The sequence below is a fragment of the Geotrypetes seraphini genome, chromosome 2 (assembly GCF_902459505.1).
Source record: "Geotrypetes seraphini chromosome 2, aGeoSer1.1, whole genome shotgun sequence".
NCBI lineage: Eukaryota > Metazoa > Chordata > Amphibia > Gymnophiona > Dermophiidae > Geotrypetes > Geotrypetes seraphini.
In genome coordinates, this window is record NC_047085.1 from 63,910,825 (window position 1) to 63,935,071 (window position 24,247).

Below are 24,247 nucleotides of genomic sequence, written 5' to 3' on the forward strand. Positions count from 1 at the left end.
TGTTCCAATGGAGCTCGATTGTTTTGGGACTTAACTGGAAGGGGGCAATATGCTCCGCCTCTATGTAGGAGCCACTCAAAACTAAGTATTCACACTTCTGCAAGTCCAGTTTGTGAGAATGGTTTGGTCATCAAATGTAAGGACTCCTGAAAAGATTAACAGAAAATATATTCTCTAGGTAAGAACCTAATCTTTCAATTTCTGAAAAGAAGATTCTAAATCATAAAAGCAACAGAAGGTGGTTCCACAGCACTAAAATTTTGAGATCCCCCGATGGTATCTAACCAAATTCAACAATAGGATGGAACCACCAGACAATATTGACAAAGGAAAAAGGAATCATTTGGTGCAAAAGATAAGTAGATTGAATCTTAAGCATAGTTTAAAAGAAGCTTACTGAATGGTGCTAGAAGCGGAGAAATGGTACCAGTGGCTAATCAGAGCTGCTGAGTTACATGTGGGGCTATCAGTGCCTAGATGATTGGAGTAACAGAGTTCAGAACTTAGTGATATCTCTCAGTACTGTATTCACATGCATCCTTGGAAGGTAGTTGGAGCAACTTGGGAAGAATAGGTCACCCAGGTCCCCAACTCCTGCCAACATGTTACAATTAGGGTTATACTGAAAAAATATTTGTATTTAATTCAGTTTAGCTCCGAAAAGTGCCCAGAATACATTATTCACATTTGGCTGAATAGTGATTCAAATCCAAACATGAATAATCCAGGTCTCTACTGTGCTATATCCTACTGAAATAAAAATTTGATCTCTGATTTCACATTGTTTCTTTTATTACTTATGTTAAAGCTTAATGCCCATTATTTGTATTTGGCCAAATAATATTTTTTATTATTCATATTTGGCCAAATAGTAAAATATACTATTTGGTACAGCTCTACAATCACCAAATCATAATTAAATATTTTTCTACCTTTTACTGGATATTTTATCTTACAGCCTTTTAAAGACTCGTTTTCTCCAGGACCATTAAAGCTTATTATGTAGTTTACCACATACCGTACCCCCCCAGATTCTATATACTGAAACCAAAGTTGCATGTACAAATCTGTGCTTGCACAGTTTAATTAACAAATCAATCAGTATCAATAATTGCCAATTAACAAGCAATTACTGTCACTAATTGTCTTTAATTAAAATTAACACGCACAACTTTCTAAAAACCACTTTTGTGGTATTGTAAAAAGTGTGTGGGGGAGAGTAAATGATCTAACTCAGTGGTTCTCAACCCTGTCCTAGGGGACCCCCCCCAGCCAGTCGGGTTTTCAAGATATCCCTAATGAATATGCATGAGAGAGATTTGCATATAATGGAAGTGACAGATATGCAAATCTCCCTCATGCATATTCATTAGGGATATCTTGAAAACCTGACTGGCTGGGGGGGTCCCCTAGGACAGGGTTGAGACCACTGATCTAACTGATGCTTCTGATTTTACAGATATGAGATTCATTTGGTCTTTTCAATCACTGAAATTTATTAAAAAATTTATAACCCGCATATCAACCAATTCTATGCGGTTAACAATATAACATAATAATAAAGTACATACACACAAGTGCACAAAACAGCGAAAAACAAATTACAAACTATCAACAAAATATAAAAGAACTAATACGATACCCACATACCCTTCTACAATTAAAAACACATACACACACAAAAAAACCCTCTTAAAACTTCTCTATAAAATCAAGCATTGCCATCTCATCTACAAATCAAGAATCAAACTCATCTCCACCATCTCCTCTCAGCTGACAAAAACATGTTTGAACAAGGCTATTTTTATCTCTTTTCTAAACTGTAAAATAGCAGGAGCCTGTCTTAAATCCAAAGTAGAGAATGACACAGGAACAAATTTTTCCTGTACCCACGGGAACTTATTTTCCCATCCCGTCGCCACAAGTTCTTTTCTTGTCCCTGCCCCGTTGCTGCAAGCTCCATCCTCATCTGCACAAGCCTCAATCACTTTAAAATCATAACTGTTCAATGCTTGTGTGGTTAAGACTCAGCTTACAGGAATGGGGCAAAGACAGGGACAGTGACAAAACTCATGGGGATGGGACAGGGAAATTGAGTTCCTGCAGGGATGGGGACAAATTTGGCCCCATGTCTTTCTCTACTCCAAAGGCAAAGCATTCCAACAAACCAGGCCCTGTACAAATAGCATTGTTTTGCGACTTCTTGATAGCCTCACAATGCTCAACGATGGTACTTCCAGACACATCCTAACCATAGATCGCAACGCACATACTGGATGATAAGTGTGCAATAAAGAACGTAAATATCTGGAGATACTGATAGAATTTAATCCACATCCTTATGTATCTTTGAACATCATTAAATATACTGTGTACCAAGCTTTAGCACACTGGTTACTTCTTAATCTCACTTCATGGGGAAGACTGAGTACTATCAAAATGACCCCTGCTTTCTGAATGCTGTATATTGTATCTATGCTCCAAAATTTGTCCCAAATCCCTTTATAATTGATTAAATCAAAAATTTTCTTGTCTTGGGAGAAATAAGAAACCTTGTATTCCTTTATGCACACGTAAAGCTTCTAGATTGAATGATGGAGTTAATATGCCTGAATTCTATTTATTATTTTGCATCTTTATCACAATACGCTTTTGGTTCCTATTCCCCATATATTCTCTAAAGTCCATACATAGCTTGGTTCTTATTGAACAAAGTATTTGTTCTCCAAGATCCTTATCTTGGTTTGGTACCATATTGATGCTCTCTCATCTTAAAAACTTTAAACTTTTGCATACTACTCAGACTGCCTTGTCTAGGCTGCTAAAGATTCTTTATGGAATATAGTGAAAATGTGTTTATGGAATAATCCAAAATTTAAATTCAAGAACAAAAATCTGGTGTTTGGACTTTGAACCAACCATTGACTCATAACCAGCTTCAATCTTTTTCAAACATTATATCTTCTTCCATCTATCATTATCTTCTTCATAATCCCAATGGATAAGACTTTCTCAGAGTATTAAGCAATACTATTTAATCCACGAACTTCACTATCGCTGGTTTTACAAAGTCAGCCTTTACCACGGCTTTGTAAAAGGAGCACAACTGGACTTTTTCCTGCACTGTATATGGATGTTGTACTACTATAACTTCTATCATAATGTCTTGTGATATATTAACTGATGCTGTAACCCACCTCAAATCCCATCATGAACGATGTTGTATCTCAAGTTATTATAGTTGCTGCTGTAATTGTTTGTGATGCATTACAGTGAACCTTCAATTAATGCACTGCTTGGGGGGAGGGGGTGTCCATTATATGCGAGTGTCTGGAAAATCTGAATGCATGCTAAATAGATGCAAAAAAACACAATAAACTACGACAAAGACAATATATGTTGCAAAAGTATACTTTTATTTATAAACAAATTTTTTAAAAAATCACTGTATCGCAGCACACAATGAGTCAGGTTTAGCCATTTATTCTCGTTTTGGCCAAAAAAAGTTTCTAATGTCACTTGCCTTTTGGAACATTGTTGTTTATTAATTATAAGTTTTCAGAAATTTCGGAAATGAGAACAATATTGTTGCAACTCAGGTTCTGACGATGAGTCATCTAGATGACTTCTTGACTCAGTATCATTCTTTTTATTGTAGGCTCTTCTTCATCACTCTCAACATCTGTCATTTTTTGATTTATAAATTCTTCAGCTATCTCACTCTCCGACATAATTTGATAACCAGGATCACCCTCGTCTTCTTCCAGCTGTTCTAGTAGAGCTTCTTCTGTTGTATTATTTTCTCCTGCATTTTTCATCGTTGTGTAAAAATCTTCAACTTCAAATCCATTGAACTGCATTTTGCTCTTGATGCTATTTAGAAGTTTATTCCACCCATTTGCTGTTTCGCACTTCACCACCTTCCAAGCAGCAGCAAAATTATATACAGTGTTCCCCCGGCGGTTCACGGTCCCGGTCATTCATGGTATTTTCTGATCGCGATCTGCTGACATGGAGAGGGCAGCAGGAGAGAGCAGCCGGAGCGCCGCGAGTGCAGGAAATCACTCGCGGTATGCTCCAACCGCCTCTTCCTGCACTAAATCAGGCCTTATCCAATCAGGAGCTGCTTGTATTTTTTGGAAGAAATATGCATTTAATTTTCCCACAATTTTTTCAGATGGATGTGCTGGTGTGTTGTCAAGTATTAACAGTGCTTTGATGTTTTCTGCTGGTATGGATAATTTTTCCACTTGGAACCTCTTAACTTCTGGCACAAAATGTTAAAAAAACCATGCCATAAAACTACTTGATATAAACCAAGCTTTTTTAGAATTGTAGTAAATTGCAAGTAATTTATTCATGCAGTCTTTCAACGCTCTTGGGCGACATGATTTGCCAACAATCACTGGTTCTAATTTATGAGAAACCATCAGCGTATGCACAAAGTAGGGCGGAGATTCGTTCTTTGCTTAATTTGCTGCCGGAAACAGTTCTTTTGGTTTTAGAAGCTTGGGTATTTTCTGGCAGTGAATGCAAGAAAAAAACGGTCTCTTCCACATTATAAAGCTGACATTTCAATAAATTTTCCTCTTCTATTAGATTGGATAATTTCTTATGAAACGGTTCGATCTCTTCTGTCAGCGCACTCAAACGCTTCGCCGTAAGTCCGTTTGGTCATGAACGTATTCTGGAGTTTGCAGTACAGGAGAAGGGTACAGATAAGAGAGACTTGCCCAATGAATGGAGCTCCCAGGAAGGAGTAAGAGTAAAGTGATCTTTTTTTTCGTCAAAACGGAACATCTATTCTATTAATTTTCCCTCTGTTACCCTTCCCAGATCCAGTGTTAGTTCTTCTTTGTACCTTTGTTCCAGGTATCCCTCTCTCTCTCTCTCCGCTATTATGATCTTGCATCTCTCTGCTCTTCCTCAGGGTCTCTCCCCCTCTGTCTGCACCTCGTATAGTCCTGCATCTGCATCCTGTCTTTCCCCTTTGGTCCAGATCTTTCTCGCTCTAGTCTTTCTTCTGCTTACAACCCCCCCCCCCTTTCTCTGCCTCTTTCTCTCCTTCCTTCCTATGTCCCCCCTCACTGCCTTCCAGTCTTTGTCCCACCCCCTCCCCTGAAGCCAGCCAGCCAGCCTACCTCCCTCCCTCCATCCCTGCCGCAACAAAGCCAGCCTGCCTGTCTGCCTCCCTCCCTCTGAAGCCTACTACCGCCGATTCAACACCCCCCTCCCGGTCCTCTGCCACCCGCCGCTGCCCGCTACAACTGAAGAAAAGGTTCAGGCGCCGGCCCACAAACTTCCTTCCCGATGTCAATTCTGACGTCGGAGAGGATGTTCTTGGGCCAGCGCCTGGACCTTCCTTTTCTTCAGTTGCATAGGGCGGCGGGTGGCTGCGGACCGGGAAGGGGGGGTTGAATCAGTAGAAGCAGGCTTCTGAAGAAGGGAGGCAGACAGGCAGGCTGGCTTTGGCCTGGCAGGGAGGGAGGGGAAGCGATTGCCTGTCCTATTGTCCCCACACACAGCTTCGGGACACTGTCTCAGAAAACGGGACATTTCGGCGTCACGAAGCTGTGCGTGGGGACAACGGGATAGGGGATCTAAAAATGGGACGGTCCCATTCAAAACAGGACGTATGGTCACATTAGGTATGAGAGGAGAGAGCTGCATAGTGAATGAACGTGTAAGTCAGTAAGAGGAGTTTGAACCGTATGTGGAATTGAATAGGGAGCCAATAAAGTGAGTTGAGAGGAGTGATGTATGCAGAATATGCCATTTGACGAATTTTGAACGGATTGAAGGGGAGAGAGATGATTACATGGAAGACCTGTGAGAAATAGGTTATAGTAGTCTAGGTCACTGTTCTTCAACCGCCGGTCCGCAGGAAATTTTTGCCGGTCCATGCAGGGCCGGCAAGATTAAGGTGACTATAGGTCCCGTTTTCGGATCTCCTGTCCTGTTGTCCCCACACACAGCTTTGGGATGCTGAAATGTCCCGTTTTCAGGGAGAGCGTCCCGAAGCTGTGCTCGGAGACAACGGGACAGGTGATCATTTCCTGTCCCTACCTGTCGCGCAAAAAAAAGCCTCCCTCCTTCCTTTCACCCGGTCCGCCCTGCTGCTAAAGCCGACTGGAAGTCTTCTATCCGATGTCAATTCTGACATCGGAGAGGACATTCTGTGCCAGCCAATCGCTGCCTGACTGGCCCAGAACGTCCTCTCCGACGTCAGAATTGATGTCGGAAAGAAGACTTCGTGTTGGCTTTAGCAGCAGTAGCAGCAGCAGGGCGGTAAGATAGCAGCGGACTGGGGAAAGGAAAGAGGGAGGCTTTTTTTTTGTGCGGCAGGGAGGGAAGGAGGTAGGCAGGCAAGCAGGCTGGCTTTGGCCAGGGAGGTAGATAGGCAGGCAGGCTTCGGGGGTGGGACAAAGTCTGGAAGGCAGTGAGAGGGACATAGGAAGGAGGCACTGGGGGCACTAAAGACATGGGAAGGATGCACTGGGGGCACTAAAGACAGGAAGGGGCACTAAGGACATGGGAAGGAGGCACTGGGTGCACTAAAGACAGCAAGGGGCACTAAGGACATGGGAAGGAGGCACTGGGGGCACTAAAGACATGGGAAGGAAGCACTGGGGACACTAAGGACATGGGAAGGAGGCACCGGGGGCACTAAGGATATAGGAAGGAAAGAGGGAGGGAACAGAAAGGGACAATTCTTGGGCCTGAGTGGAGAAAGAAAGAAATGAAAGAAAGGATACACAGACAGAAGGAAACGCAACCAGAGACCTTTGTGGTCACCAGACAGCAAAGGTAGGAAAAATTATTTTAATTTCAATTTAATGATCAAAACGTGTCAGTTTTGAGAATTTATATCTGCTGTCTATATTTTGCACTATATTTGTCTATTTTCCTATAGTTATTGAGGTGACCGAGCTCGCGGAGATGGGGCAGAAATGGGGTTTTTAAATTTTAGTCCTAGTAGTTTGCCGCTGCTTCCTAACCATGTAAACCGTGTCGAGCTCCACCAGTTGGAGATGATGCGGTATATAAACCCAAGATTTAGATTAGATTAGATTAGATTTTATTTCTGCCGGTCCACGGGTGTAAAAAGGTTGAAAAACACTGGTCTAGGTAATGGGTGATAAGGTTTTTGGTACTGTGCTCAGAGAGAAATGGTCAGATTTTGGAGATGACTTAGAAAAAGAAAGTATAAGTTTTGGCGGTCTCTTGGATTTGTGCAGAGAGAGAAAGGAGTCAAAGATTACCCCGAGGTTACGATCATGATGTTTTTCCCTTTTTTGTTTTTCTTTCCTATCCATTGTTGTATTTCCTACCCTCCTCTCCCTTTGGGCACAGTAAGTCTTGTACATCTTTTGTAAGTCTGTCATATGGTTCCCCTTGAATGTCGTAAATTTTATTTTTTAATTATGTTAATCACTTAGAATTTTGATTAAGCGATCTATCAAATTTTAAATAAAACTTGAAACTTGACTTATCAACCGAGATACAGAGTAGAGGTAGAGGAGACGTAGGTTTAGATGGAAGGATAAGTAGTTCAGTTTTGGTCATCTTCAGTTTTAAGTGGCAGCGTGACATCCAGGCAGGCCGAGACTCGGGCCTGGATTCCTGTAGAGATATCTGGTATAGAGAGGTAGATCTGGGAGTTGTCAGAATAGATGTGATATTGAAAATCATGGGAGTAGATCAGAGCACCAGGGAATGAGCATAGATGGAGAAAAGAAAGGGTCCCAAAACAAAGCCCTGGGGTATCCTGACTGATAGTTGGATAGCAGTAAAGGAGGATCCATCACTGCATACTTGGAGACTTTAACTTCACAAGCTACACAAACGAGAATGGATCCCCAGCAGACTTCATCACCTCACTCTCGGTCCTAGGCTTCCAGCAAATGGTCCCCTCACCAACTCACTCAGCGGGCTACATCCTAGATCTAATATTTATTCAAAAAGATATACTGCTCACTACAGGAACCCCTGGCTGCACCACCAAACTGGTACCCTGGTCCAATCACAATTTAATCACATTCAACCACACCTACGCAATTAATCAAACGTCAGCCAGGAAGCAAACCCAACATAAGAAAATATACAACAACAAGAAGTCTATCAGCTTAGAGGACCCCTCCACAGGTCTTTCCAACCTAGTGAGAACATTAAAACCAAATTCTGAATCTGTTGATGAGGCTGATGTACACTGACACTGAGGTAAAAACCCTATATGAAGGGCTAGCGCTGGTCAAAGAGATCAAATATTATCCCTGCAAATACTCCTCCCCCTGGTTTACCGATGACTTAAGCACCAAGAAAAGAGAAGTAAGGAAAGCGGAAAGGAAATGGTACAAATCCAGGCTAAACAGTGACAAGTCCAAATGGAAGGAAATGCATGAAGAATATAAAAAATCCACCCTAGAGGCTAAAAAGATATACAACTCCCAACAACTATTAATGACCCCAAATAGATCAACAAACCTTTTTAAACTAACAAAAAAAGATACTCACAACTTCACAAGGAGATAACCAATACCTTAACACCAAACTCGACAGTGAAACACTCTCAGACTACTTCACTGACAAAGTAGACAAAAAATGGTCGCTTCTCGACTCTGCCGTGCTACAGATGTCATCCCCCCATGACTCAGACAAGATAATTAAAACTACATCTGGGAACCTAATTCACTTTGAGACTGTCTCCCACACAATGACAACATCAAAATACTAGACACTATTCGCCCTTCTTGCTCCATCCTAGACCCCTGTCTGTCACACCTCCTAGTGTCTGTGAAAGATGCCTTTGTAAACTCCATCTTTCCTCTCAACACCTCTCTACAAACAGGCTTAGTACCCGCAAACTGGAGGTTGGTGTTCATCAGTCAGATCTTGAAAAAACCCACGTTCAACCCTAGCATTCAACTTTAGACTTGTCTCCAACCTACTGAGTGCATAGTAACATAGTAACATAGTAGATGACGGCAGATAAAGACCCAAATGGTCCATCCAGTCTGCCCAACCTGATTCAATTTAAATTTTTATTTTATTTTATTTTATTTTTTTTAATTTTTCTTCTTAGCTATTTCTGGGCAAGAATCCAAAGCTTTACCCGGTACTGTGCTTGGGTTCCAACTGCTTGGGTTCCAACTGCCAAAATCTCTGTTAAGACTTACTCCAGCCCATCTACACCCTCCCAGCCATTGAAGCCCTCCCCTGCCCATCCTCCACCAAACGGCCATACACAGACACAGACCGTGCAAGTCTGCCCAGTAACTGACCTAGTTCAATATTTAATATTATTTTCTGATTCTAAATCTTCTGTGTTCATCCCACGCTTCTTTGAACTCAGTCACAGTTTTACTTTCCACCACCTCTCTCGGGAGCACATTCCAGGCATCCACTACCCTCTCCATAAAGTAGAATTTCCTAACATTGCTCCTGAATCTACCACCCCTCAACCTCAAATTATGTCCTCTGGTTTTACCACTTTCCTTTCTCTGGAAAAGATTTTGTTCTACGCTAATACCCTTCAAGTATTTGAACGTCTGAATCATATCTCCCCTGTCTCTCCTTTCCTCTAGGGTATACAAATTCAGGACTTCCAGTCTCTCCTCATACGTCTTCTGGCGCAAGCCTCCTATCATTTTCGTCGCCCTCCTCTGTACCGCCTCAAGTCTTCTTACGTCTTTCGCCAGATACGGTCTCCAAAACTGAACACAATACTCCAAGTGGGGCCTCACCAATGACCTGTACAGGGGCATCAACACCTTCTTCCTTCTACTGACTACGCCTCTCTTTATACAGCCCAGCGTCCTTCTGGCAGCAGCCACTGCCTTGTCACACTGTTTTTTCGCCTTTAGATCTTCGGACACTATAACCCCAAGGTCCCTCTCCCCGTCCGTGCATATCAGCTTCTCTCCTCCCAGCATATACTGTTCCTTCCGCTGCAGGAAGCCCAGAATGCGATTGTTCAAACTTTGTTTCAACTAAGAAAGAGTGATCATGTGACAGAATGCTATATATCTTTGTATTGGTTAAAATTAGAACATCAAATCTTTATAAATTACTGGTCATGGTGCATCTTTGTATACACAATAAGGCTCCGAAACATTTGATGGATAGCATTCTGCCATATGAACCACAGCGCATGTTGCGCTCGGTGACTCACGATGACCTACAACATATTCGAACAGTGAAACAGTTGCGGCTAGCCGTGTCTAGAGCTAGCATATTTTCGTGTGGAAGTCCTCATGAGTGGAATACATTTCTGGGATATTTAAGACAGCAATCTAGTTTGAGTAAGTTTTAAGAAAATGTTGAAGAAACATCTCTTCTGTAAGATGAAATATGGGACTTGATTTATAGTTTTTTGATGTGAGGTGCTGGTAGTCTCTTTGTAATTGTAGGAGGCTTTACATTATTATTATGTTATATTGATGTTTGATTTCTTGTATTGTATGTGATTCTGTTTGCGTATATATTTTACTGTGACCCGCCTTGGGAAAGGCGGGGTATAAATAAAGAAATACAAATACCCTTCGTCTCCAAGATCCTGGAAAAACAGTACTATACCTATTACACTCCTTCATCGATAAACAATTGGGATTCAGGAAATTCCACAGTACTGAAACCATTCTTGACATCATCGATGCATGCTGGAAACTCATGGATAAGAGCAATAATGTCTTTCTGGTGCTACTAGATCTCAGTGCGGCATTCAATACTATTAACTATCCTCTCCTCATTGCACGGTTCTCAGAAACTGAAATCTAAGACACTGCATTATGATGATTCACTTCCTTCCTGAATAATAGATTCCAAAGTGTACTGCTCAATTATGTGCTATCGAAACAGAAACTGGACAAATATGGTGTTCCGCAAGGGGCTCTACTATCCCCCTATTATTCAAACTCTACATTAAACCTGTCCTAAACATAACATAGAAACATAGAAGATGACGGCAGAAAAGGGCTACAGCCCATCAAGTCTGCCCACTCTGCTTACCCACCCCCTGTCTATGCCCTAATGACCCAATTTCCTTATCTTGACCCTCGTAGGGATCCCACATGGGTATCCCATTTATTTTTAAAGTCTGGCACGCTGTCTGCCTCGATCACCTGCACTGGAAGCTTGTTCCAATGATCAACCACTCTCTCTGTGAAGAAATACTTTCTGGTGTCACCATGAAATTTTCCGCCCCTGAGTTTGAGTGGGTGCCCTCTTGTGGCCGAGGGTCCCTTGAGAAAGAAAATATCATCTTCCACTTCGACACGTCCCGTGAGGTACTTAAATGTTTCGATCATATCTCCCCTCTCCCTACGTTCCTCAAGAGTGTAGAGCTGCAATTTGTTCAGTCTCTCTTCGTACGAGAGACCCTTGAGCCCCGAGATCATCTTGGTGGCCGTCCGTTGAACCGATTCAATTCTGCGCACATCTTTACTGTAATGTGGCCTCCAGAATTGCACACAGTACTCCAGATGAGGTCTCACCATGGCCCTGTACAACGGCATTATGACTTCAGGCTTTCGGCTGACGAAACTTCTATTGATACAACCCAATATCTGCCTTGCCTTAGATGAAGCCTTCTCCACTTGATTGGCAGTTTTCATGTCTGCACTGATGATTACTCCTAAATCTCATTCTGCTGAAGTCCTAGTTAAAGTTTCTCCGTTCAAGAAGTACGTCCTGCATGGATAACCCGCAAATACCAAATACAGATTTGCAGACTTGCACTCCTGAATAGCCAACTCCACGCCAGTCAGGGCTTCTTGTTGTTCCTCCAGTCTCTCCTCATCTTCAAGCACCGTACTGCTCAGCTTTTTAATCTCACTCGTAAATCATCTGACAGGGCAGTGATTTCAGATCTAACAGCTTTCAGGTCTGATTTAATTTCCTCCAAGATCTGACGAAACTCTAACAGAATTGTTTCAGCAGCTGCACCCCACTGTGATCCAGTGTTGCACACTATTGGGTCCATCGCCATTTTTTCCACACCACGAGCCCGGGAGGAAGGGGGGGGGGCGATAGGCAAACTCAATCAGATCCTTTTTTGTCACAGATCTGCTAGGCATACTACCGTGTAGATCACCCCTTCCAACCTCCATTACTCCACAGAAAGAAAGCCGGCGGCTGGTGCAAGACAGTGTTTATCGCTAAATACTCGCCAGACCCCACAGATCTCAGGACCTAAGCATCCATCTTGAGCAGTGACATCACGCTCCCCCCCACTGATATATTTCAACAACTTTTTTTTTCTCTTCTGGAATTTCCTTTGATCATGGCATAGCATTCTTTTTTTAACCTTATTATTATTAAATTTTGATTATTACAAAGAAATCTCACATTTACAATAGAGGAAGATATACCCTAAGTATATCAATGAAGGAAAAAAAGGTTACTACTTCTGCTTACCACATTAAGAGCTCCTTTTACAAAGCTGCTGTAGTAATTCCCCTGTGGCAAATGAACCCAAGCCCATTCAATTCCTAAGGATTTCGGTATACTTGCCTTAGGAGAACTGTTACATTGGCTAAAAAAGCAAAGTGAGGTCAATTATCAATAGTATGTAATAATTTTCCCCCAAGTATCCATTTAAAAAGTCACAAAGAAAGAAAAAATGAAATTATAAAAGAAACAAATTATTTACTCACTAGTGTTTAAGCCCGTTACATTAACAATCTACACCCCAGGGTGCTCAGTGAGCTGCGTGATGTCCTGGCAGAACCGCTATCAGGACTCTTCAATCTCTCCCTAAGTTCGGGGAAAGTTCCCATAGACTGGAAAACAGCTAACGTCGTTCCACTGCACAAAAAGGTTGCAGGGCAGAGGCTGCAAACTACAGATCGGTGAGTCTCACATCAATAGTATGCAAACTCATGGAAACACTAATCAAACGTAAATTAGACACAATCTTGGATGAGGAGAATCTACGGGATCCCAGTCAACATGGATTCACCAAGGGTAGGTCCTGCCAATCCAATCTCATCAGCTTCTTTGACTGGGTAACAAAACAGTTAGACTTGGGAGAATCCGTGGACGTCATATATCTAGACTTCAGCAAAGCTTTCGATAGTGTCCCGCATTGCAGGCTATTGAGCAAGATGAAATCAATGGGGCTGGAAGAAACACTAACTACATGGGTCAATGACTGGCTGAGTGGCAGACTTCAGAGGGTGGTAGTTAACGGTACCCTCTCTAAAGCATCGGAGGTGACCAGTGGAGTACCGCAGAGCTCAGTCTTGGGCCCGCTCCTTTTCAACATATTCATAGGGGACCTAACTCAGGGGCTTCAAGGTAAGGTAACGTTATTCGCTGACGACGCCAAACTATGCAATATAGTGAGAGACGGCAATTCACCCGATAGTATGACACAGGACCTACATTTGTTAGAGCTTTGGTCCTTGACCTGGCAGCTGGGCTTCAATGCTAAGAAATGCAAGATCATGCACCTCGGCAGCAGAAATCCGTGCAGAACTTACACCTTGAATAGTGAGACCTTAGCTAGAACTTCAACAGAACGAGACTTGGGAGTGATCATCAGCGCAGACATGAAAACTGCTGATCATGTGGAGAAGGCTTCATCTAAGGCAAGACGGTTGTTAGGTTGCATCCGCAGGAGTTTCGTCAGCCGGAAGCCTGAAGTCATAATGCCATTATACAGAACCATGGTGAGGCCTCATTTGGAATACTGTGTGCAATTCTGGAGGCCATACTACCGAAAAGATGGGCTGAGAGTAGAGTCGGTGCAACGGATGGCCACCAGGATGGTCTCGGGGCTCAAGGATCTATCGTACGAGGAAAGGCTGAAATATTTGCGGCTGTACTCACTCGAGGAGCGTAGGGAGAGAGGAGACATGATCGAGACGTTTAAGTATATTACCGGCCGTATCGAGATGGAAGAAGAGATTCTCTTTCTCAAAAGACCCTCAGGCACAGGAGGGCATCCGCTCAAACTCAGGGGCGGGAAATTTCATGGTGACACCAGGAAATATTTCTTCACCGAGAGAGTGGTTGATCCTTGGAACGAGCTCCCGGTGCAGGTGATCGAGGAAACAGCGTGCAAGAATTTAAGAGCAAATGGGATGCCCATGTGGGATCCCTTAGAGGGTTAAGCCAAGGGAACCTGTCACCAGGAGTGGGATCCCTAGGATAGTAGACTTGGGGGTGGGTCAGTAGAGTGGGCAGACCTGATGGGCTATGGCCCTTATCTGCCGTCATCTTCTATGTTTCTAGAGTAGATCACATCCTATGTCCCACCCCACCCTCCGAAGCCAGCCTGCCTCCCTCCCATCCCCCTGTGCAGTATAACCCTTGAGCAGCATGTTTCCATCTCTCCCCCGCCATGCAGCCGACCCCCACTGACCCTCCCACCGCAAGATGACCGACAAACCTACTGGCTCCAGCAGCGTCCGCAGCTCTCTAAACACGCTGCTTCGCGGCCTTCTACTGCCCTATTTCCTCTGCCGCGTCTTTGTCTCTGAAGAAATCAGGGCAGTAGAAGGCCACGAAGCAGCGTATTTAGAGTGCTGCGGACGCTGCTCGAGCCGGGAGGTTTATGGTCGTCTCACGGTGGGTGGGTCGGGTAAGAGGGTTAACGGGTGTTCGGGTGCACCGGGGGGGGGGGGGGGGCATGATGACGAACTGCCTTACACGAAAACAGAACCCTAAGCGCGCATGCGTATTCCTACCTGCCAGGGACCTACTGATCACAGAACACGCAAGTAGGAGTGTGCATGTGCGCTTAGGGTTTTATTATTATAGATGAGAGTTTATAAATTATAACTTCATTTATATAAGGAACAAAATTATCTAACACTCATATCGTCCATATGAAATATTAACTGCCCTCTGACTGATTAAACGCAACCAAGTTTGACTGCAGCCAGTTCTGCTGAAAGTAAACTCACTATATAAATTGAACCTTACCACGAAAGTAAAGAAGACACTGCAAAATTGACAAGAATGCTATGCCACTGTCAATTTGTACTTAATTTTCAGTTTTAAAAACATATTTTCCTAGGAAAGATAATGCTTTATTTTTAGAGATCAGAAATAATTTAATATAGAAACATGGTGGTAGATAAAGGCCAAATGGCCCATCTAGTCTGCCCATCTACAATAACCATTATCTCTTTCTCTCTCTGAGAGTTCCTATGTGCCTATCCCAGGCCCTCTTGAATTCAGACACAGTCTCTGTCTCCACCACCTGTTCCATGCATCTGATAGATACCCTTTCCTTAAAAAAAATATTTCCTTTGATTACTCCGGAGCCTAGCACCTCTTAACTTCATCCTATGCCCTCTCATTCCAGAGCTTCCTTTCAAAAGAAAGAATCGACTCATCCGCATTTACATTATGTAAATATTTAAATGTCTCTATCATATCTCCCCTCTCCCGCCTTTCTTCCCAAGTATACAGATTAATATCTTTAAGTCTGTTCCCATACTTATTATGACGAAGACCACATACCATTTTAGTAGCCTTCCTCTGACAGACTTCATCCTTTTTAAGATGTGGCCTCCAGAATTGCACACAATATTCTAAATGAGGGCTCACCAAAGTCTTATAGAGGGGCATCAACACCTCCTTTTTCCTACTAGCCATATCTTTCCCTATGCAACCTAGCATTCTTCTAGCTTATGCCGTCACCTTTTCAACCTGTTTGGCCACCTTAAGATCATCACATACAATCAGACCCAAGCCCCACTCTTCTGTTGTGGACATAAGTTCTTCACCCCTTAAACTGTACCCTTCCCTCACGTTTTTGCAGCCCAAATGCATGACCTTGCATTTCTTAGCATTAAATTTTAGCTGCCAAATTTCAGACCATTCTTCAAACTTTTCCCGGTCTTTCTTCAGGTTATTTACACCATCCGGCATGTCTACTCTATTGCAGATTTTGGTATCATCCGCAAAGAGGCAAATCTTACCCGACAAACCTTCAGCAATATAGTTAATAAAAATGTTTAAAAGAACAGGCACAAGAACAGAACCTTGAGGTACACCACTGGTAATATCCCTTTCCTCAAAACGATCTCCATTGATTACTACCCTCTGTCATCTTTCACTCAACCAGTTCTTGATCCAGCCCTTCACTTTGGGACTCATCCCGAGGGCACTCAGTTTATTTATTAGACGTCTGTGTGGAACACTGTCAAAGGCTTTGCTAAATACACCACATCTAGCGAAAACTCTCTATCCAATTCTCTGGTTACCCAGTCAAAGAAATTGATCAGATTTGTCTCACAAGATCTACATCTAGTGAATTCATATTACCTCCGGTCCTGTAATCCACAGGATTCCAAAAATGTCACCATTCTCTGTAAGTGTGACATACATGCACGAATGGGGGAAATCTGGGGAGTGTGGGAACTTTTTCTCTTCATTGTAGATCTTCAATTCCCTCTATCCAGATTAATCTATAGTGCCTCCTCCTTATCCCATAAGTCCTGCAATTCTGTGGCTTTAATATTCTCTGTAATAAATAACCAGTCATCCTTCCTTTCTTCATATCGTGTCCTTTAATAGATTATATCTTGGTTTAATTATATTCCTGCCACATTTCTCAGATATTCCCCTTTCTCCCGTATCTAGAGGCATTTAATGTTCTTGATGGCACAATCCATGAGGCCATGCATTCATCTTACTGGCCTTTAACCTTAACAAGGAATATCAGGGAGAATATCACCTGTTTACCTATCAGCTTCATCCTTTCTCTAAGATCCATGAAGTTACTTTTGATATATTTGATGGGGTGCTGAAACATCACATTGTGCCTATTGCAATGCTAGATTTGTGACTGCTAAATCAGAATTGTTGAATGAATGACACCTGCCTTTGCATATCTGCCTATACTCGGAAACAAAAATGAAGACAGATAAAGACAATGTGGCCTATTCATGCCATTCACCATCCCTTCCTCTACCTTCGAGATCCAATGTACTTATCCCAAACTTTCTTGAATGCAGATACACTTTGGGCTGGATTCCATAAACAGCGCCATCGTCCGCCTAATAAACAACTGCCAATCATGTGTCAATTATGCAACAATGCCATTTATAGAATCATGACTTTGTGAAAGGTAGTGCACCAGAAATGTAGGCCAGCATTTTAAAGGCCTACATTTCCAATGCCTACCTTTCAAGTGAATTGTGGCTATGTGGCACTTTATGATGCCTAATGCCACTTCAGTATTAGCCATGCCTACAGTGGCATTAGGTGTCATAAAGCAGTGTTTCTCAACCTGTGGTAAACGGTGATCCGTCAAAAGCACGCTGGACATTGGCGCGCTGACAATTGCGCGCAGGGACAAATTTGCACCAGCTCTGACCATTCCCATGTACATTGAGAAATCCTCAAACTCATGGTGAGGGGGATTTGGGGGGGGAACTCTCCAATACACTGAATGTCCCACTCTCCTCTCGAACACTGGCTCTTCTGCTCTGAGGGACAGTGTGGAGGGAACCCCCCCTCAACGTGAGCGTGAGGATTTCTCAGTGTAGTGGGGGTTTCCCCCCCCACCCCCCTCACAGCGCACACGGGAACGGTCAGAGCGGCTTTAGGCAGTGCACATTCATCCCTGTACACAATTGTCAGTGTGGCTTTGTCGGAGTGCTTTTGTCCTGTGCTCAAACATCGGTGTACTACGGTACATGTACCCTAGGGGGTATGCGGACCGCCTATTGGGGGTACACGGTCTGGCTACTGCCTGGGATCTCTCCCTGCCTGCCACCTCACTGAAGCCACTGCCGATTCCTCTCTGCCCCACCCATAAAGCCACCCGACACGCTCCATTCCCACCCCCGCTGCCGCCGCAACAACACATACGGGCCAGGAGTGTGCAGCGACTGCAAGCGGCCAACCCACAAGCCTTCCCCCTGACGTCAATTCTGATATCGGAGAGAAGGTTCCGGGCCAGCCAATCACTGCCTGGCTGGCCCGGAACCTTCCTTCAGACATCAGAATTGATGTCGGGGGAAAGGCTTATGGTCTGGCCGCATGCAGTCGCTGCACTTGTCTGGCCCGTCCCTGTTGCTGCTGCTGTGGCAGTGGGGGTGGGTGGGAATGGAGTGTGTCAGGTAGCAGGGTCAGCTTCGGGGGTGGGGCAGGGAGGAATCAGTGGTGGCTTCAGCTGGGGGGCAGGCAGGGAGAGAGGAAGAACAAGTTGGGGGAGATGGAGTGTGTCGGGCTGGCTTTGGGGGTGGAGTAGGGAGGCAGGGAGAAATCGGCGGTGGTGGCTTCAGTGGGGGAGGCAGGCAGGGAAAGAGGAAGAAAAGTTGGACTCATGATGGGACTGAGAGAATCGAATGAGGTCTGAGGAGAAGAAGCATGCAGGAGGCAGAAAGAAAGAAATATTAGATGCACAGCCAAAAGGAAATGAAACCAGAGACTCATGAAATCACCAGAAAACAAATATAGGAAAAATTATTTTATTTTCAATTTAGTGATCAAAATGTGTCAGTTTTGAGAATTTATATCTGCTGTCTATATTTTGCACTATATTTATCTATTTTTCTATAGTTGCTACTGAGGTGACATTGCATATTTTAAAGTCATCTGCCTTGATCTCTTTGAAAACCCCCCGAATATAAATGCTTATTAACATTTTCTCTGTGTACCATGTGCTTTGTGTTTACCATTATGTATTAATAAGATTATACTGTTTGTATATGAAAAATGGATGGAAGAAATTGCATTACAATTAGTACTGAAGTCTGGGGCAGAGTTTGGGCAGGGGTACTCAGTTGGTGTTTGTTAGGCTTAGAAGGTACTGTATTTGGCTTGAAAAGGTTGAGAAAAACTGTCTCCATAGCCACAATGAAGATGCAAGTTTTCTAGGTGCCAGTAGGCACCTAAATTTTTTAAATAAATGCTTTTAATCACATTTAAATAGCCTTTTCTATATAAATTAGGTGCCATTTGTAGAATATGGGCTTTTTTGTCTCCACCGGGAGATTCTAAGCTCCAAGCTCCACTAGGAGATTCCAAGCTCCAAGCATTCACCACTTTTTCTATGAAAAAGTATTTTTTGAGGTTACTTTTGAGTCTATCCCCTTCACTATTATCCTACACCTCATCATTCTAGTTTTCTTTTAATTGAAAGGAATTTGCTTCCTATGCATTTAAGCTACCTAGGTATTTAAACTTATCTATCATATCTCCCCTCTCCCGATTTTCCTTCAAAATATACAAATTAAGATATTTACATCTGTCCCCATATGCCTTAAGATGAAAACCAATGACCATTTTATTAACCTTCCTCTAGACTGACTCCATCCTTTTTATATCTTTTTTAAGGTGCGGTCTCCAGAATTGTACACAATACTCTAAATGAAGTCTCACCAGTCTTATACAGGGGCATCAATACCTTCTTTTTCATAGAAACATGATGGCAGATAAAGGCCAAATGACCCATCCGCAGCATCCACTATCTTCTCCTCTCCCTAATAGATCCCTGGCCATTCCCCTCCCCTCTCTACTGCAGTGCTTCTCAATTGGTGTGCCCCTGAGACCAACTCAACATGTCATATGGAGCACTTAGTTGAATATTACCGGTATGTCTAAATCACTGGCCTATGGCTACTTCTTTACTAGGTGATAGATGCTTGTTTTAGGAACTCAGAAAAATTGTTTGAGAACACAACATAAAAATGAACTTAATGCATTTTAGAGAAAATCTTTATTTAAACTGAACTCTGCAAGAAGAAGGCAGAAATAGGTTAATTTAGGACGCTGGTGAGACCGTGAACAATAACTCTAACTGTGTCTGAGGAAATCTGTAAGCCCTGAAGAAACGGCTTATGTCCCTGAAACGTTGGCAAACAGAAGACTCCTTCAGTTTTAAACACAGTCACAAGAGAGTTGTTCTACAATCTCAGTCCTCTAAAAATAATAGCTTTAGTGGCACACTCATCACGGAAGTTTTTGGCCAATGATGTGGGTGGAGGTGGTTTGAGCAGTAAGCTCTGCCAAGTAAGACCTGAGGCTTTCTTCCATATGGGTTGACTCTGTTAAATGTCTGTTCTCCAGGGATGAGACTGAAATCTTTTGGAATAAACCATTCAATTTAAACTGTAATAAGTTAGTTCCCTGTGCAATAGTGATCTAGGTAAAAGAGTTCTCTCCATCTGTGCCAATCACAAGCCCATTCAAGTCTACCTTAACAGAATGCCATACATGATCAGATACTGCAGTATGGGGAGTTCAGGGATCACTTGGTGAGGACTTATTTCATTTTAGTTAACAATTATTAGTAAATAACAACAACAACAACAAAAAAAAAAAAAATATATATATATAGCTCTCTTGTATTCACATGCTACTTGATTACTTTCTAACTAAGGAATTTTTTTTATCAATAAGCCTATATTATGGTGACAGAAATGTTATCATGCATTACCTCCATCCTTTAAACCCATATTATTGCATTTTGACATTAAACACTGTAGACCTCTATCCTCAGCATATTTACCATTTCAAATCCTTTCCCATGATATCCTAATACAGTACAATAGGGATAATACTTTAATTTTCATCATTAACCATGTTCACCTGGTTTCACATTCTCAAATTAATTTCCTATAATCCAAATAAGTAATGCTGTAACTAACTATAAAATAAAATTGAAAACTGTGTATTTACATAGTCAGCCCTGCACAGGTACACTCCTCCATGTGAGGCTGTTGAGGATGTTGAGTCTTTTGAGGCTGTTGAGTATGTTGAGTATGTTGAGGAAGTTTTGATGAGGAGTTCTTGTGTGCTGGTGGTTCTGATGATGAAGATGTCATACAACACTGTTTAGCACACTGCTCAAATGCCTGTTGCATGTTCTCAATTAGATCCATGTTGCACTTCATTTCTTTTTCCATCTTTTTCACGTCTTTCTTCAGAACAGAATAACAGTCATCTGATTCACTAAATGTTCCCCAGGCAGCCATACTATGTTGTGCCTTTACCCAGCTTCACAAATTTAGTGAACAGAAGATGGTCTAGAAAGAAAATTCAGAGGTTTTAGCAGAGATTAGTTAAACAACCTTCCCCTAAGGGGATAAAAAAAGAAAGGAAGAAAATACAAAGTATATAATACACAAGTTTACTTATTGGTTACACCATGTACATTAACATTATGACACAATTTACCTTTTAAGGCATGAAGGTTATTACTACCCTTCAGTTACCATAGTGATTAGGGCCTGCTCTCAAGGCACAAGGACTATTAGCTGTATATCAGTTTTAGCACAATATGCATCTTTTCTATTTACATTCAGAATTGCATTTCTACATTTCTAATGCCCTTTTTTGACTTTAACTCTTGTTGTCTAGTTCAAAATTGATTTTCTCCTTAGATCACTGAACTCTTGTCTTTTTGTTCTGCCCCAACATTTAAACTCACTACAGTTGGTGGAAGGCTTTTCTTTATTACTACCTTGATGAGGTTTTTAATTTTACCATATTTCTCTCCTCTTCAACACCCACCTCAATTGTTACTTATGGAAAATGGATCTGGTAGCTGTCTGATGTGTGACTAGATATTTATTTATTTATTTACTGTTCTCCCAGGGGAGCTCAGAATGGTTTACATGAATTTATTCAGATACTCAAGCATTTTTTCCTGTCTGCCCGGCAGGCTCACAATCTATCTAATGTACCTGGGGCAAAGAGAGGATTAAGTGACTTGCCCAGGTCACAAGGTGCAGCGTGGGTTTGAACCCACAACCTCAGGGTGCTGAGGCGTAGCTTTAACCACTGTGCCATACTTTATCATTATGGGGCTGATCTGCTCAGCTTTTCCCTAATAGACACAGAAAGCACAGTTACTTACCGTAACAGGTGTTATCCAGGGACAGCAGGCAGATATTCTTGACTGATGGGTGACGGCACCGACGGAGCCCCTGTACGGACAATTTTAGAGTGATTGCACTCTAAGAACTTGGAAAGTTCTAGTAGGCCGCACCGCGCACGCGCGAGTGCCTTCCCGCCCGATGGAGGCGTGCGGTCCCCAGTTAAGATAAGCCAGCTAAGAAGCCAACCTGGGGAGGTGGGTGGGACGCAAGAATATCTGCCTGCTGTCCCTGGATAACACCTGTTACGGTAAGTAACTGTGCTTTATCCCAGGACAAGCAGGCAGCATATTCTTGACTGATGGGTGACCTCCAAGCTAACAAAAAGAGGGATGGAGGGAAGGTTGGCCATTAGGAAAACAAATTTTGCAAAACAGATTGGCCGAAGTGTCCATCCCGTCTGGAGAAAGCATCCAGAGATGTAAAAGTATGAACTGAGGACCAAGTAGCAGCCTTGCAGATTTCCTCAATAGGAGTGGAATGGAAGAAAGCTACAGATGCTGCCATAGCTCTAACTCTATGGGCCGTGACAGAACCTTCCAGTGTCAGTCCGGACTGAGCATAACAGAATGAGATGCACGCTGCAAGCCAATTAGACAGCGTACGTTTAGAAATAGGACGTCCCAATTTATTTGGATCAAAGGACAAAAATAGTTGAGGAGATGATCTGTGGGGCTTAGTATGGTCTAAATAGTAAGCTAAAGCCCGCTTACAGTCCAAAGTATGGAGAGCCTGTTCTCCAGAATGAGAGTGAGGTTTCGGGGGTCACGTGATGCTAGCGCGCTGAACGGACGCGAGTAGATCGAGCTCCGCTCCTTCCCCCAGAAACCGCCGCACAACTTGCTGATAGCCAGCACGTACCGCGCTGAATTTATATTATTTCACTTCAGGCTCTCTCCTGCTTCCGTGTGGGCGCTCGGAGGCGCGCAGATCAGCCGCGATCGGCCGGCATGCCGATACGGACCCCGAGGCCTGGAAAAGAGAGGTCAGTCAAGCCAGAAAAAATGGCGGCCCCCAGCCCGATCTCGGCAGCTGCGTCCCAGCACGAGGCAGACATGCAAGTCTCAGTCTGCCATCTTTCTAAACTGCTGGATGAAAAGCTGTCTAAACTGCATGCTGTGCTGGAAGAAGTAAAAGACAGCATTGCAGGCCACGCTGCGCGTCTCCAGCAGGCTGAGGAGCGAATCTCGGCCCAAGAAGATTGGGCGGACACGGCGGATGGGCGACTGGCGGCCTTGGAAGCAAAAATCCAGCAGCTGGATGATCGGGCTGAGGAGGCTGAAAACCGCAGCCGTCGAAATAACTTAAGGCTCATAGGGGTGCCGGAGTCGGTCCGGGACACTGAGCTAGGAGACCTGGTGGCCACGTGGTTGCCTCAAGCCCTGGGACTCACGGCTTCCCTGGGCCCGGTGCATGTGGAAAGGGTACACCGCATAGGAGCGCCATGTGCTGAGGGGGCCAGACCACGTCCTGTTATAGCCCGATTTCTCAACTATGCAATTAAGGCCCGTATCTTGGAGGCATATCGACGAGCCCGCTCCCTGGATTACAACGGCACCAAGCTTCTGCTCTTTCAGGACTTTTCCATCCGGCTCTCAGAGAAACGAAGGGCTTTGGCGCCCTACTGCACGCAGCTTCATGCCAGAGGGATTAAATTCACCCTTCAATATCCTGCTAAGGTGCGCATCCAAACCAACACCGGCGTGGTCATGATGGATACTCCAGCAGCGCTTCGTTCATACCTGGAGGGACTGCCAGCTCCTTGAGGGATCTGAAGCCGGTGTGGGCCTGATTGACGTATCGTTTCGCCCACCAGGGAGGTAGCGGGCTTTCTCTCTGCTGTCAGGGCAGGGATGGTATCCTTTGGCCGGGGCCCGCAGAGAGATGGAAGCTGGCGGCCTCTGGACTGTGGCTCCTGGACTTACACATCCCATGGCTATATTCCTTCAACCTGTACCCGTTGATCCCCTTCTGGGGGATCCGGGTCCGTTTCATCGTGCAGGGGGCATGACTCTCTTCCTCTGCAGCCTGCTGTGAAGACCCGGGATGGACGTTCTGTTTATAGCCACATTTGAAGAGCGTGTTTGTTTACTTTTGTTGTTCTTGTGCTGACTATATAGATATCATGCTGCACTTTGTTTTCTGGGGAGGGGGTGCGGGGCACTGGTTCTACACTGGTTCCGGGATGGGTAGAGTGATGGAAGGTGGGTCAGTTCGGAGGGGGGGGGGGTGGCTGGGAGGTGGGGGTGGGGTGGGGGGGAGTGTATCGGTGGGGGGGTATGATTGGGGATGTATGTGTGGAGTCTCGAGAGCGCGGGTAGTTATGTATTTCCTTCATTTGCTAACATATGATCCCTTTGCTGCTGAGCGGGGAGAGGGCCTTGCTGGGGGGCTCTTCTACCTCT

The 24,247-nt window shown here is 43.7% G+C and overlaps 1 protein-coding gene across 6 annotated transcripts in view; it reads right to left on the reverse strand.

Annotated features, from left to right (window-relative positions):
* The window catches only part of LOC117355087, a 118,187-nt gene that overhangs the window by 43,730 nt on the left and 50,210 nt on the right, over positions 1 to 24,247 (reverse strand). For all 6 annotated transcript variants that reach the window (XM_033933099.1, XM_033933096.1, XM_033933093.1 and 3 more), the window contains exon 2: positions 20,644 to 20,990. In XM_033933099.1, coding sequence (XP_033788990.1) covers positions 20,644 to 20,939 — 296 coding nt within the window. In that variant the 5' untranslated portion in view covers positions 20,940 to 20,990. The remainder of the gene's footprint in view (positions 1 to 20,643; positions 20,991 to 24,247) is intronic.